This window comes from Elgaria multicarinata, chromosome 1 (assembly GCF_023053635.1).
Source record: "Elgaria multicarinata webbii isolate HBS135686 ecotype San Diego chromosome 1, rElgMul1.1.pri, whole genome shotgun sequence".
Taxonomy (NCBI): Eukaryota; Metazoa; Chordata; class Lepidosauria; order Squamata; family Anguidae; genus Elgaria; species Elgaria multicarinata.
The window spans coordinates 124,477,679-124,493,482 of NC_086171.1; the positions used below are offsets into that span (position 1 = coordinate 124,477,679).

The 15,804-nt window shown below is 44.9% G+C and overlaps 1 protein-coding gene across 3 annotated transcripts in view; it reads right to left on the reverse strand.

Annotated features, from left to right (window-relative positions):
* Positions 1-15,804, reverse strand: part of DPYD (dihydropyrimidine dehydrogenase) — a 608,504-nt gene that overhangs the window by 318,290 nt on the left and 274,410 nt on the right. For all 3 annotated transcript variants that reach the window (XM_063136148.1, XM_063136158.1, XM_063136141.1), the window contains one exon: positions 1,561-1,668. In XM_063136148.1, the coding sequence (XP_062992218.1) occupies positions 1,561-1,668 (108 nt within the window). The remainder of the gene's footprint in view (positions 1-1,560; positions 1,669-15,804) is intronic.

The window sequence follows — 15,804 nt, forward strand, 5'->3', positions numbered from 1 at the left end:
TCCAAGGTAGAGTATGGAAAATCTATTTAATCCCTGCTGCAATAATGTCTTTCTTTTGAATCTGATCAGAGCTTCTCCATGACAGTTATCAATACACCTGTTTAATTATATAGGTGTGTGCATGGAGATTTTGAATGATAGTCCATGTGCATCTAATCCACCTCGGAATTTCACAGTCCATATGTGATGGAGCCAAAAGACATGATGGACCTCTATCCATGCATCCTGCAGGCAAAGACTTAGTGAGAAGTCATCAAGTGCTATGCAGTGTGATTCACAATGTGGGGGCAGGTAGAAAGGATACTAGCTTTCTGAATATATTTTGCTGCTTTCTCTTCCTGCCCTTTCACTTTAGCACTAAGATACTAAAATGAAATCAGAGGAAGCTGCCACAGAGGTGCTTCACATAGTGAAGTTAAGAAGCAGTATAAATAAGGGAAAATCAGGATTAAAAACTCCAACTCTTGATGAAAGATTCGACAGGAAGCATTACATGTCTATAACCAATGACATGATATTCCACTGGGAGTCACACAAGAGGTTTGGGGTTTTTTTCCTGAAAAATTGGGAATTAGTCCATGGTTGATACTACTGTTATATGGGTTTTAGGTAGATGGGCTTGTGCCTTAAACAGGAACCTTCTGAAATCAGGTGTATTTCTAACAGGGAATTCCCCAGAAAGTATATGCTAGCTTGAAATATATGGTGCTTGCTTTAGGATTAAGGAGAGGAAGTGGCCTTTTGAACTCTAAAATGATGAAGATATTATAGGATAACTGGATGAAGAAACTCCCTCTCTCTTACCAGGTCTTTCCAGACCAGAATATACAACTTCACCAGACTCATTTAAGTGTCTCTGTAATCAGGATGTGCGCTTGTACGAACGGCTTTCTAGCCAGCTGTAAAAACACTATGGCCAGTATGCATCCAAAGAACTCTGTGCACCAAGTGCTTCAGGACACATGAATTTCCCTTCAGAAAAGAGTCAGGTTGCATCATCAGAGGCCACTCAGGAGCATCTCTCAACTTTTGAGAGAGGACCTCTTAAAAGGGTGACTCAAAACCTCAAGAAAGCGTGCAGAAACACTGCCAATGGGTCTTTGAATCTCACTCTAGAATAAAAATCTATATCCTCAGAAGAGCCTGTGACTGTAGTATTCCCCGCATACCAGCCAGAGTTGTTTTAGCGGGCCCTGCCCTGTGTTTCTCCCCTGTGGAATGTCATAACATCTGAAGTGAGGAAGAGGATCTTTACTAATGCAGTTCCTTCATTATGGAACCATCTCCCAGGGGATGCACATTTGTAGGCCTCCCTCCTGGCTTCAGGGCGAAAAATGCAAAGGTTTCTATTTTGATTGAACTGTATACTACTGAACTAGGGTGTCTACCTATTCTTTAAGGATTGTTTTTTTCCCCCCTACTGTTTTGACATTTATATTGTGGTTTTGTAGACACCTTAGGCGCATCAAAAGATGGGGCACAAATATTTCACATGAATATTCTGAAAACATACCAAAATGTTTGTTTGCTTGTTTTGAAAAAGAAAAGAAAAAAAGCTACCTGGTTTACTTGCCATAGCTACCAGTGGCAAGAAGTCCTTCGATGTGTAAAATCCTTCATCCATTCCCAAACCTTGAAATACAGATTCTCTCTTTGGTTCTGGTAGACCTAACAGAAGTTTAAATGAATATAAGTATTTAGCGGATATCAAATATTAAAAGAAAGAAAATAAGAAAAATAGAAGTCACAATCAGAAGAACTCAAAAGTTGTATATGTTTTTCCCAAATAGAGACAGCAGTTCAAATTCAGTTCTATTTTGCATATAACAGCATTTTTAAAAATAATAATGGGGTATTCTTCATGTATAACAATAACAATAAACATGCTTTCAAGTGTTCAAAGTGTGTCACATGCATAATCTAATCATAATTCTTACAACAACTCTGGAAAGTAAATCAAAATTATTATCCACCAGATATCAGGTGAGTTGGACTGAGGCTTAAAAAGAGTGGCTTTCCTAAGACTACCTATAGAGTTCCTGGCAGAGGCAAGATTTGAAGTGGAGATTTCCCCTTTTAGGTTGAGTATGATTACGTTAACAGATTAAATTACATTTTTTTTTAAAAAAGGGAGTAGGAAACCACCTCCAGAAGAAACAATGAGATTTTGGAAACAGGAATAGATCCCAGGGTGGGGGGTGCACTTTTATGTTAAGTATGATTATGTTAACAGATTAAATTACATTTTTAAAAAAAAATGAACTGGAGATTTCCCGATTCATAGCTTAGTTAAACACAGATACACTGTTTGGATATCCATATGATTAGCCTACATGCTTAACAAAATAGTTCTGCTGTTGATCACAGGACTTTTAGCACAAAAATGTAACCATACAAAAATTGGATCCATCTCTAGGTTTTAAAAATTCTGTGCACATTCTGTGATCCACTCAATACCTTACTTAGGGGAGGAAGGGCAGCTGACACCAGGAAATCTATCTCTGTGGAGACTTCTGGCAGCTTTTCTGGCTTAGTGTAATAAATACTGATCTGTTGCTACCTGACAAGGATTTTGTTTCAGCCACTTGGACGAACAACAGTAACAAATATTTACCAATCACCACAATGTCAACACAATGTCTTTTTGGATGTTACAAGCCTCTTACATGATTTTGCTGCATATAAGAGAACACCAAGTGCCATTTGATTTCAGCTAGAGATGTCAACCAGTGGAGTCCAGACAAGAAAACATTTGCAACGATGGAGGAGTCTGGAAGACAGGTGGCATCTCAAACCATCTGGACACACAGGTTTGGATACCTGCCACACTTACTGCCAAGAGCCATTCAGTATTCCATCACAATAGCTGGACTGAAGATGTGAATACCCACAACACCTGAATATGAACATGCTAGTAATTTTATAAGAGTTTATTATTTGGCAGCACAGAGTACATATCTAGGGATTTATAACATCTTTAAAATAATCATCTGGGATCATCATTCTATTTTTCTGTTTTAAGAAATTGTTGCAGCAGTCAATTTTTGGTTTGGTTCCACTTCAGATTCAATTGCAAATGGAGTTGTCCTGGTTTGGCTCCAATTCAGGCCAGTAAAGTTTCAGTAAGTATGTGGTTCAGCATACATGAACCGACTCATGTTCAGATTTGTTTGATGTGAGTTGAAATATAAGACACATTACAATTATCTTTTGCACAGCTGGGCGAAGCAAGCCAATAAGTCTAAACCAGTTACAACTAGGGGTGTGCACGGACCCCCCGCTCCGCTTCACTTGCAGATCCACCATTTTCCGGATCGGGCCGCTCCGCCCCGCCCCCGCTCCGCCCACTTCCGCTCCGCTCCGCTCGGAGCTCCGGATCCGGATCCGGAGCTCCGTTTTCCCCCCCCATAGGCTTGCATTGAAAGCTAAAAAATTATACAACTTTTTTTCTGTTCAAGTTAGAAACCTCATGTTTGGCACCATGACACCTCATGGGGATATACACACGCATGCCAAGTTTCAAAGCAATCCCATCATCCCCTGATTTTTGGCGAATTTTTGAAAATCGGGCACCCCACACACAACATCCCTGCGAGGTGGGCAGGGGAGGAGGGAGGGAAGGCAGGCAGGCATGCAGCTGGCATTTCTGGGGGCATAAGGAAGTGAGCCAAGGATAAGCCAGTAATGCATATAAAATGGAATAAATCAATCAATAAACAAAGGAGGGGTGGAATTAAAAGCAGCAGTGTTGCTCAATAAACAACAAGAAGAACTTTTTTTAAAAGGCTATATCTGTCTTTTACCAGCAATAGGGGGACGTGCCCGGGGGAGGGGGAAGTAGCTGCCAGTTCAAGACACTGACAGCTACAGCTCCGAGAAGAAGTAAAACACTCACTTCGACTCAGAACAGGCATTGCTCCACCACTGAAAAGTGACCATTCACTTCAACTCATGAGAGGCATTGCTCCACCGTTTTACTCTCTTTGGAAGGCTCTATGGCCTTCCAGTGCAGGAGAGAGTGGGGGCACGTCCACGATGAGATGCCCTAGGGGAGCTCATCCCCTTGCACCACATCGATTCAGTTGTTCACCAAGGTTAGGGTGGGGAGCAGTGCTGTGTTTCTATCTCTTATTCTTGGCTTAGTATATGATTTCAGGTTGTGTTTGTGCATTTGGTGGGGCTACTGTGTTAAAAAACACGGGGAAAAGCCCGTTCAGATGAAGAAAGAGAAGTTTCCCAGAATCCCAAGTTACCTGTTTTGCCTATGCCCTCCTCCAACTTTGGGATCATCATGACCGGGAGCTGACTCTGCCCCTCAGCCCTTTGAAAAAGGTATTTTTCCCGCCGATTTTTTAAAAACTTCTAGCCCGCGACCCGTACGATGCAGAAAGTTGAGAGTGGTCTCAAAATGACCCCCATCCACGACTCTCTGTGCACAAGAATTTTCAGAATGATAGCTTAACCCCCCCCAGTTATCCCCGATTCTTTCCCTCAATGCAATCCTATGGGCGAAAAGCCGAAAACGCAGTTTGAGCCGTGCGGTTGACCCGATTTTCACAAAAACATTGCACGTGAACCACAGCACGCAGAAAGTTGAAAGTAGTCTCAAAATGACCCCCATCCACGACTCTCTGTGCACAAGAATTTTCAGAACGATAGCTTAAACCCCCCCCAGTTATCCCCGATTCTTTCCCTCAATGCAATCCTATGGGCGAAAAGCCGAAACGCAGTTTGAGCCGCGCGGTTGACCCGATTTTCAAAAAAATATAGCACGCGACACGGACAACGCAGAGAGGTGAGAGTGGTCTCAAAATGACCCCCATCCACGACTCTCTGAGCACAAGAATTTCCAGAGCGATAGCTTCAAAAACAACGTAGTTATGCGCGATTATTTGCCGCAATGCAATCCTATGGCAAAATGTTTTCAAGATGGCGACCGGAGCGCTCCGCCTGAACTCGGAGCTCCGAAAAATGGTCGCTTCTCTTCGCCTTGCTTCTAGGGGGTCCACGGTCCGCTCCTACTCCGCCTCTGGGTAAGGCGGAGCAGGCCAATCCGCTACTGCTTCTACGCTCCTAATCGGAGCGGAGCACATCCCTAGTTACAACGGTTAAACATGAGCAACAGTTAAAGTCCTCTGCAAGTGTTCAGCTGAACACATGGGGATTAAGAGTTGAGGGAGCATGGGGGTGCACAGGCCACTCCCACCCCTGATATTCCTGTGCATAGGGATCCCTCTCGCCAGGAAATCCAGCCGTTTGGGAGCTCACCCAATTTCTGTGGCGCCCCCAACTCAGCTTGCATTTGTGAGCCAAGCCTCAGGTTTTTCCGTATAAAATTAAAGTTAAAAACTCTTATCTTTGGGAGGCTATGTTTGGAGCTCCGTCTCTGCAGCGCCTAGGGATCCAAGAAACCACCAATGATTGGCAGTTGAGGAAAAGAGGTAGGGGCGGAAGTGTAGTTTTCTAGGGACCCCCAGAGGGTGGGTTGGTCCCCCAGGATTATGCTTCTGCACTTGGACTACAGGAAGATAAGCCACAGATATGAGAGTTAGCCCACTCCACCTATGGATCCATGGACCCCTGCTCCTGCTTTCTACATGATTGGAACACAGCCACATTTAAAACACTGAGTCTCTTGCTGTGGTATCTAGTGTAGCCCTCAATGATAGCAAGCCATTTCCTTCCCCAAATCCAAGAACCTCTTTTTTTTGGGGGGGGGGGTTTAAAAAAGTTATGGAAATAGAAATTTGTGCAAATTGCAGTTGCACTTTGAGCAACTTTCTATTGTCACAAATTAAAACAAACAAACAAACAAACAAACAAACAAACATCATAAGAAATCCACCAACTGACCAGACTTGATACAGTTTGTGTCAGTCCAACTCAAAGAGAAATTTATTTATTTATTACATTTTTATACCACCCAATAGCCGAAGCTCTCTGGGCAGTTCACAGAAATTAAAACCATGATAAAACAACCAACAGGTTAAAAGCACAAATACAAAATACAGTATAAAAAGCACAACTAGGATAAAACCACGCAGCAAAATTGATATAAGATTAAAATACAAAGTTAGAACAGTAAAATTTAAATTTAAGTTAAAATTAAGTGTTAAAATATTGAGAGAATAAAAAGGTCTTCAGCTGGCGACGAAAGCAGTACAGTGTAGGCGCCAGGCGGACCTCTCTGGGGAGCTCATTCCACAACTGGGGTGCCACAGCAGAGAAAGCCCTCCTTCTAGTAGCCACCTGCCTCACTTCCTTTCGCAGGGGCTCACGGAGAAGGGGCCCTGTAGATGATCTTAAGGTCCGGGCAGGTACATATGGGAGGAGGTGTTCCTTCAAATAACCTGGCCCCAAACCGTTTAGGGCTTTAAATGTCAATACCAGCACTTTGAATCGGGCCCGGACCTGGACTGGCAGCCAATGAAGTTGTAAAAGGACTGGCGTAATGTGATCTCGCCGGCCAGTCCCTGTTAGTAAATGGGCTGCCCTGTTTTGTACCAGCTGAAGCTTCCGGACCATTTTCAAAGGCAGCCCCACGTATAACGCATTGCAGTCATCCAAACGAGAGGTTATCGGAGCATGGATAACTGTAGCTAGGCTCTCTCTGTCCAGATAAGGGCGTAGTTGGTATACCAACCTAAGCTGATAAAAGGTGCTCTTTGCCACTGAGTTCACCTGTGCCTCAAGTGACAGTTCTGGATCCAAGAGCACCCCCAAACTACGGACCCGATCCTTTAGGGGGAGTGCAACCCCGTCCAGGACAGGGCAAACATCACCTCGCCGGACAGATGAACCACCCGCTAACAGTACCTCCGTCTTGTCTGGATTGAGTCTCAGTTTGTTAGCCCTCATCCAGTCCATTATCGTGCCCAGGCACTGGTTCAGAACAGCCACTGCCTCACCTGGGTTTGATGAAAAGGAAAGGTAGAGCTGGGTATCATCCGCATATTGATGACACCTCAGTCCACATCTCCGGATAACCTCCCCCAGCGGTTTCATGTATATGTTAAACAGCATAGGGGATAAGATAGAGCCCTGTTGAACCCCATGGTTTAGGAGCCATGACACAGAGCAATAATCCCCCAGCACCACCTTCTGGAATCGGCCATCCAAGTAGGAGCGGAACCACTGCAACGCAGTACCTCCAACTCTCAGCTCAGACAACCTATCCAGAAGGATATCATGGTCAATGGTATCGAAGGCCACTGAGAGGTCCAGGAGAACCAACAGGGTCACACTCCCCCTGTCTCTCTCCCGGAAGAAATGAGCCAAAGGGGGGGGGCTGATGAAAGCTCAGCAAGCTCCACCCACCCACACGGATGGATTCCTCCACATGCTACTTCTGCCCCCTCTGGTTTCTACCTTCTTGCGTTAACCTAGAAGGTACAAAGGGAGTTTCTCTATGAGCATTCAGTTGAATGTTGCTAGAATCTTACTACTCCACAATTGGAAACCCTGAGTTATCAGGGTTCTGGATTATGCGGAGTCTTCTACCTGCATGCAAGCAATCTCGCAAAGAAGCCCCCTTTACCTTCCAGATTCAAATGGGAAAGTAGGAACTGGAATGGATGGGGACATTGGCAGCAGGGCTGGCGCTTTCCCTCGCTCCCTATGGAATGGTGTTCTCTCGCATTTTCTGCCTCCAGCAGGTTGTTCAGCTTTACAGTCAGCTACTGGGGTTTCTAAGTTAAATAGGAAGAAGGCCTCCAGCCAACTGCTGATGCTTCCCTAGCTCAACCCTCTTGATGAGGGAACAGTCCAGAAGCTTGGACAACAAAAATGTATAAATCCTCTCAAATGTTAGTTTCACTGTATGGGCTTGTTCTGATACATTCTGGTTGTGGTGGAATGAGTAAGGGAGTACCACATTTGATGTTTTGGGTCAAACCCTTATTCTGAAGTGGTAAATTGTTGTTGTTTGTGGGTCAGTGCCATTTCAGTTTTGTTTCCAGTTTTTTTTTTTTTGGGGGGGGGGTAAAATAAAGGTTCATTTTGAATCTACATGGGGCAGCCTTTGAAGAACGTTCAGAAGCTGCAGGTTGTGCAAAATGCGGCGGCCAGATTGATAGCTGGAACAGGGAGGTCGGAGCATATAACACCGATTTTGGCCCGCTTGCATTGGCTGCCTAAATGTTTCCAAGCCCAATTCAAGGTGCTGGTTTTAACCTATAAAGCCCTACATGGCTTGGGACCGCAATACCTGATGGAACGCCTCTCCCAACATGAACCTACCCGTACACTGCGCTCAACATCTAAGGTCCTCCTCCGAGTGCCTACTCCGAGGGAAGCTTGGAGGATGGCAACAAGGGAGAGGGCCTTTTCGGTGGTGGCCCCCCTACTGTGGAATGATCTCCCTAATGAGGCTTGCCTGGTAACAACATTGTTATCTCTCAGGCACCAGGTCAAGACTTTTCTCTTCTCCCAGGCATTGAACAGCATTGAACAATGCTGTTTGTTTTTTAATGGACTCCAGAACTGTTGTTTTAAATGGATGCTGCTGTTTTTATATTATTGTTTTTATGTCTCTGATGGTTTTTAAATTTTGTATACTTAAAATGTTTACTGTTTTTAGCTTTTGTGAACCGCCCAGAGAGCGTCAGCTGTGGGGCGGTATATATATATGTAATAAATAAATCAATAAATATTTTTTTGTTTTTTACTTCATATTTAGTTTGATTCCCTGGTCCAAACATGTCTTATCAATGCACTCCATCTCATGATCTCAGATCAGATTGAGGTCATTAAGCCAGCAGTTATAATTTTACTTAAAGTGAATACACTTGAACACTGTATTGCCTAGCTTCTTGTTTTTTCATGGATCTATGGATCGCAATAAAGATGTATGGTATGGTATTTGCCTAGCTACTTCTTCCCTCCATCATTCCCATATTATCTTTTGCATTGTACATTGGGTTACAAGACACACTGGCAAAGATCTCCATTTTACTTCTTACACAGCATGCAGTAGAATTGTAAGCACATAATAACAAGGTCTTGCAAAATTGCGGCCTTCAGTTTAATGTGTTGTTGTTTTTTTCAGTTGGAAAGTTGTTGGTGGTGGTGTGTTTATTTTCAGTTTGTACTGTTCTAAATCAGTTGAACACTGAGGTATCAGAATGAATTTTCTTTTTTAAAAAAATGAATGAAAAATGCATGGCACAAATCTATACGTTAAGCTTGGTATTCCAGTTCCAATCCCACAGGCTTTCAAGGAAACTCAGTGAAAATCTTCCTTGTAAGCTGGGATGCTGGAATGAAAGTTGGTGTGTGCATCATTCTCCTCTTATGGCTCAGTTAGGGCTCAGCTTGACTAGGGGCCAATCCATTTAGCAAAGTCAGCAAGCAAAGGGTTAAACCACACAAAAAACAGCAGTTCAAAGCATGAGAAGTCAACAGGTAGGCAAAACATCAAGAGCACAGTAATACTAATTGAGCAAAAGAGTTGCCCAAAAGCAGAACGTTATCAAGAGTTAGCAGCATGTGAGCTCAATCCAAGGAATGTCAAGGTTTCAAGGTGCTGGAATAAAGGTGTCATTCCATCAGCTAGTAAGTCTCAACTGAAGGTTTGTAAGCTGGAGCTCCCAGAACACCACTCCGGATTCAGCTGCACCACCTCAGTGGCTTCTGGAAGAAGCCCTCCACATAAGGAGGGCCTTCGTCATGAGGAGTCCTTTACTCCTGAATTGCCCAATTGTTGTGGTTCTTCATATATGGATTTTGCCTCTGGGTGATGGTCTATGACTCCACATTCTGGTTGTGGTACATTCTAGGGCTAAGAACATGCTCAGCCATTTCCTCTGACCACATGGGTGAAGTACAGTCTTTGGGGGGGTCATCCCTGGGGATTCTTTAGGGTCCACCACTGTTGAAGGGCCTGGTGTAGCTTCTGCACCAGTGCTAGAGGTACTTGAGGCCTCACTAGGCTCTGTAATGTCAGGGTCTTCATCTGAAGAGTCATCCTGGCCTGGAGCTGTGTGGCACATATGTTTAAAGAAAGAACTCTACCTTGAGTCTTACTTCCTCAAGGAGCAAGAAAGGGGTGAGGTGATATTGGAATGCATGTTGATGTGTTCATAATACTAGGCATTATAGTGGTCAATTCTGAAGTGCAGCTCCTCATGACAGTCCACATAGCCATGCTCCTGATAAGCTATATGAGTTCATCTGATAAGAGCAGGTCTTAATTGCCACCCTAAAATACTTCCTATTACAACAAGGAATGATATATTGTTGCTAGGAAAATTCATTTCCCCTCCAGCTATTATGATTATGGCAACTAAGCTCAGAGGGAATGAAGAATTCTAATGTGTGTGTGTGTGGGGAGCAGATGACAGCAGTGTCCCTGCCAAGAGAATAGTAACAGCACAGCGAGCCCTGGCCCCACTACACCACTGGACATAATGATACCTCCCCAGTCTTATCCAACACAGCAAGAGTACAAGAATCATTGTCTCTTGCCCATTGCAGCCCCCTGGGCACTTCAAAAAGCTGTTTCTGAGGACTAAGGAAATGACCTGAGATGTGGGACAGGGGACTGGAGTGGAAATCTGCTCATCGAACCTGTCACAGTCCAATTTCCACATTTTGGGCCATTGTCCTCCAGCCTACATCCTAGGCCTTTCCTGGAGGTCTTTTTATGCTTATGGGTAGCCACCTTGATCACTATTTTTTAGTGGAAAGAGAGATACAAATTCACAAAAGTAAGCAAGGTTCCCTGACCCTTAAGAGAGACTTAAGGGACACAGGTGGCTGCAATTGGGAGGAGGAACTGGGGACTCTCCCCCTTGTGCTCATGTCCCTGGGCATTGGACACAATCCATCATGCCACACCTGTTTTCAAGAAGGCTGAACCTGAAATGATGGATTGTGTCCAATGCGCCATGAGCTGAAAGAACGGCTGAGCTTTTCACACACGGTGTTCTCTAGGAAGAATGAAAACTATTGTAACTTGTCCTGAATTACAAAAGTAGTGATAAGAAAGGGGCCCTCTGGCTACTTTATAATTTCTGTATAGGTTTACCAGGGCAGGATCTACACTACTTCTTTAAAGCACTTTATAACAGTTTTGACAACTGTTGGGGCCCAGGACACACTCCACATACCATTTTCAAAACTGTTATAAAGCGCTTTAAAGCAGTAGTGTAGATCCTTGTCTGTGAAGGTATTCAGCTGCATAAGCAAGCTCCCCAGAAGGGAATAATTCTCTTGCCCCACTAGTCCCAGTAAAAACAAAACACTATGCATATGAGCATCAGAAAGAGAAGAATGTACAACTTAAATACAACATCTTAGTAGTAAATTGCACATCTATATATATAAAAGCCCAGAGTCCTCCTCCAAGGCACTTATGCAAATAGGAGAGAAGGCAGAGGCAGTGGCTTGGCCTACTGGTTGGTGATGTCACAATGACATCGCCAATCAGTAGGCCCATCCACTGCCTCTGCCTTCTCTCCTATTTGCATGTTCTCTCCTATTTGCGCTTACAGGCCAATCCACTGCCTCTGCATTCTCTCCTATTTGCATGTTTAAAAATTCTGAGCTCACAGGGCCTTCTAGGGAAGTGCCAAGAAAAATAAGTGCCATCTACCAAGAAAAATAACGGCCATCTAGGGAAGTTCCAAGACAGAAGGCCAGAGGGCTCCTCCAAGCCACTTCTAGGTTTTGCCCTCTAGCAACGTTTCTTGGAACTGCGGCCTTCTATGGAAGTTCCAAGAAAAATAACTGCCAGTAACTTCCAGCCTAGCAGAGGGGCCAAAACTCACTAACCTCCTCACCAGACGGCTTCTCCTCACAATTAGAAAATTGTGAATATGCCCCCAAAATACAAACAAACTGTTGTGGAAGATGCAGCAATGAGGGAAATGGCTAAAAGGAGAAAGGCAGAGCGAAACAAAGCCCAATGTGCAAATTGGTCTGATATACAAAGAGAATGTGACTGCCTTTGCCATCGTGACCGGTATTTACCCATGCACAACTGCATGAGGCAATGTCCAGAGTCCGATGATCTGAGGACATAAAGTTCAAAATTATTGATGGGGAAGTTGATTCAAAATTTTAAAAAAGTGTATACCAAAAATATTGTATTCAAAGAAGTGCTAACAAAATAAATGCATCTGTCGTATGGCAGGCTTTTTTACTAGTTATATATAAAGGCACATGATGAAGGCCAATGCTGTTTTGTTTAAAGAAAAGCAGCTTCAAGAGCCCGTGATTCATTTATTTATTTTTTAGAGGACAAGCATTGGAAGGGGCAGAGTGTTTGACCCTTTGCTGCTGGTCATGTTTCTACTCTAAATCAACCACCCAAGCCACAATGCACAGATGGGGTTCAAGAGGCATGGTTAGCCTCACAGCGATTGGTTGAATATGGCGAGTTGTGGCAGGATGCATATCCTGGAGGTGGATGCTGTCCACTTGCCCTGCATTGCTTTCAAAGGTAGGCACATTGGATTCCCATCCCCATCCCTGTACTGCCCCCACTAGTCAGTCAACAATGTGCTCACCTGGACAGGTAACCAGGCCAGCAGCACTATTAGCCCAAGTGAGGCAGTTGCCTCAGGCAACCGATGCTGGAAGCTGGCAGCAAGTGTTGGAGGGGAGAGCTGTGGGCCATGTAACCTGTTCTGCACCTCTTAAGCTAGCTCACTGTTCTTAGGTACAGCGGAGGACACTGTCGTCCCACATCAATGTTTAAGATACATTATTCAGCCAGTTCAGTCAGCTTTTGTAAATGAAATGGGGGTGGGGGTGTCAACTTTGCCACAGGCAGCAAAACATCTTGGGCTAGCCCTGCAGTTAACCTTATCCACCACGCAATAGTAATCACATGGGAAGAGAGGAGGATGCGCCCACTGGCCCACCTCCATGTCCCGTTCTGGCCCCCTGCCTCACTGTGGTCCATGCCTTCGGGGAAATGTCTGTAACAGGGATGTCTGCTGCACAATTAACGTTTCGAATCATGGGAAGAGCCTACGCACATTCTGGGGCTAGGGCTTACAGAGGAAGGGCTAGCAGGCAGGGCTCCATTCTCTGTCTTTACACACACACACACACACACACACACACACACATGTTTGCTCGTGGTTGTGTGGAGACTGACAGCTGAAGAGAGTGATTGTTAGCATAGTTGCTTCAGACACTGGCTACTTCCCAGAACTTTTCACACCCCTTTATGAGCTGTTCTGCATCCTGTTGCAGACATTACCAAAAAAAGAGGGGGGGGGAGTAAATGGGAAAGTACTCCTAAGATGCACCCATCTATTTCACTCAGCATTAATCTCCTCTCTTTATCAACCTTTTTATTAAAGAATCCCCCTTTACTTCTAGCAGCATCTTTGGAGAGAAAGAAGTATTTATGCCAAGAAGCTAATCTTTTTTCTTTCCTGAGCAACTACTGTCTCTCAGTTCAGCATTGTGTGTGTGTGTGTGTGTGTGTGTGTGTGTGTGTGTGTGTGTGTGCGCGTGTTTATGTATGCAGAAAAGCAGAGGTACATCTAACTAAAGGCTTGTTTAACACAGAGTATTAGTAAGCCCTGGGGAAAAGCAATTCTGGAGGGGAAGAAGGCTTATTAATAAATTAGGAAGAAAATAAAAATGATGGTTTTTAAATGGCAAAGCTATTAAGCAGCCCTTTTAAATCAGTTTTTAACAAGGAAAAATAAGGAGAAGTAACTATGTTCAATTAAGAAAGTAATGGCCCAGATCCTGAGTTGCAGTTAAGAGTTCTTCAGCACAGCATCTGGGAGGGGCTGTATAGGTAGCTTGTACTTCATCCTGCAGTTATCTGGGAGGTGGAGGGTGCTTTCTGCTGGTTTCAGATTGTTACTGATGAATGGAAACTTGCCTCCCAGGTTGCTAGGACTTCCACCATCCACCAATGCACCCGCCACTGGCGACAATGGCGTAATATGGATGCAAAACACTCTGCTGAAGGAATCTTTGCCAGGAACAGACAGTGTGAAGACAGATCTACTATTTACAGAGTAGTACAGTTGGCTTGGAAGTAGCCTCACAGGTTCATTTGAAGATACTTTTATTTTTTAAACCATGTGAAATTTTTATTTTGAAATAAAGTTAAACATACACATAACAGAAAGACAGAACACCACTTAATTAATGAGAAAATTAAGAGAAAAGGGGATATATATATATATATATATATATATATATATATATATATATGAGAGAGAGAGGACTACTATCCTTAGACTATCATGGGTGGCCTTATGGGAAGAGTAAAGAGCAAAACAATCAGAGGAGAGCATCACTCAGTATTAGTTCGGACTTTTAGTAATGTAACTGAATCAGAAAAAAGAAGTGGGTTCGTATTTGACTGTAATGCAGCCAGAAGCTTAGAGGACTTCCACGTAAGGGGAAAACGGAAACCAAAATGCTATAATCTCTCTTTAGCCGTTTTCCTCTCTCACATGAAGACTGTTTTGCAGCTTTTGGGGTAATAATACATTTGAATGGAGCCAAGCTGGAAATTCAACAGCTCTGATCTGCTAGAACCTGTGTTCTCTCTCTCTCTCTCTCTCTCTCTCTCTCTCTCTCTGTGGCTGTTGCTAGACGAGGCGTTAGCCCAGTGTGAGGCCCAGTCTCCCTCCTGTGCATCCAGATGACGCACAGGGGATCCCGGGGTCAGGCCGGGCTAAGACCTCCCTTAACCCGGGATAAGCGGATTCGCTTATGGCCTGGCTTTTCCGCGGAAGGTCTAGCAGGGTCCGTGGCTTTTCCTGGCTGCTCGCTTACTCGCCCATCGGGCTGGGGGGATCACGGGGGGGAGATGGGGGCCAGGGTAAAGACCGGACCCGGCAGGAGAGAGGGGGGAGAAGAACGGGGACGGGCATCGGGGACAGGGCCTGCTGAGTGGCGACGGGCATCGGGGACCGGGGGGGAAGAAGGACAGGGGACAGGGCCTGGCGAGCGGCAATGGGCATCGGGGACGGGGGGAAGAAGGACGGAGGATAGGGCCTGGCAAGCGGCAACGGGCATCGGGGACAGGGATGGGCCTGGTGAACAGTGGGGACAGGGCCTGGCGAGCGGCGATGGGCATCGGGGACGGGGGGGGAAGAAGGACGGGGGACAGGGCCTGGCGAGCGGCGACAGGAATCGGGGACGGGCCTGGCAGATGGGGGAGGACAGGGCATGGTGACGGGCAGGGGGAGTGGGGAACCCTTTATTTTTTTTTAAAAAAAAAACCCTACCTTTTTCAGCGGTGCGCTCCTGCGCACATGGCCCTTTAACAGAAGAAAAACCGGAGCACGCGGCGGGGCTTTCCCTTGCCCCATCGCGTGTTGACGTCTAGCTAGGGGCGACGGCACGCGCTAGCTGTAGCACGCCGTTGCCCCTCCTCCCAGACGGATTATCTGGTAGGTCAAGCAAGGCCCTGTGTGTGTGTGTGTGTGTGTGTGTGTGTGTGTCACACATGCATACACACTTGTAGCACTTTGCAACTATTTTTGAGTGTTTTGCTTGGTTTTGGTTGTGTGTATTTTTTAAGGGAAGGAAGGAATGGATAAACATCCATACACGTTAAAAAATAACATTAAAAATAAAAGAAATTGACAGCCTGGCTGAACAAGCCTGACAGCTAGCCAACATTCAATTTTCTGGTATGTAGGTCCATCATGCAAATTACAAATCCAGGAAGAAGTTAGGCTTATGTCACTGTGTGTGTGTGCGTGAGAGAGAGAGAGAGAGAGAGAGAGAGAGAGGAGGAGAAGCTGTTGAAATTCATGCCTTAAATGTTATATCTATGTTCAAGAACAATGTAGATTTAGCAACATTCCACTCCAT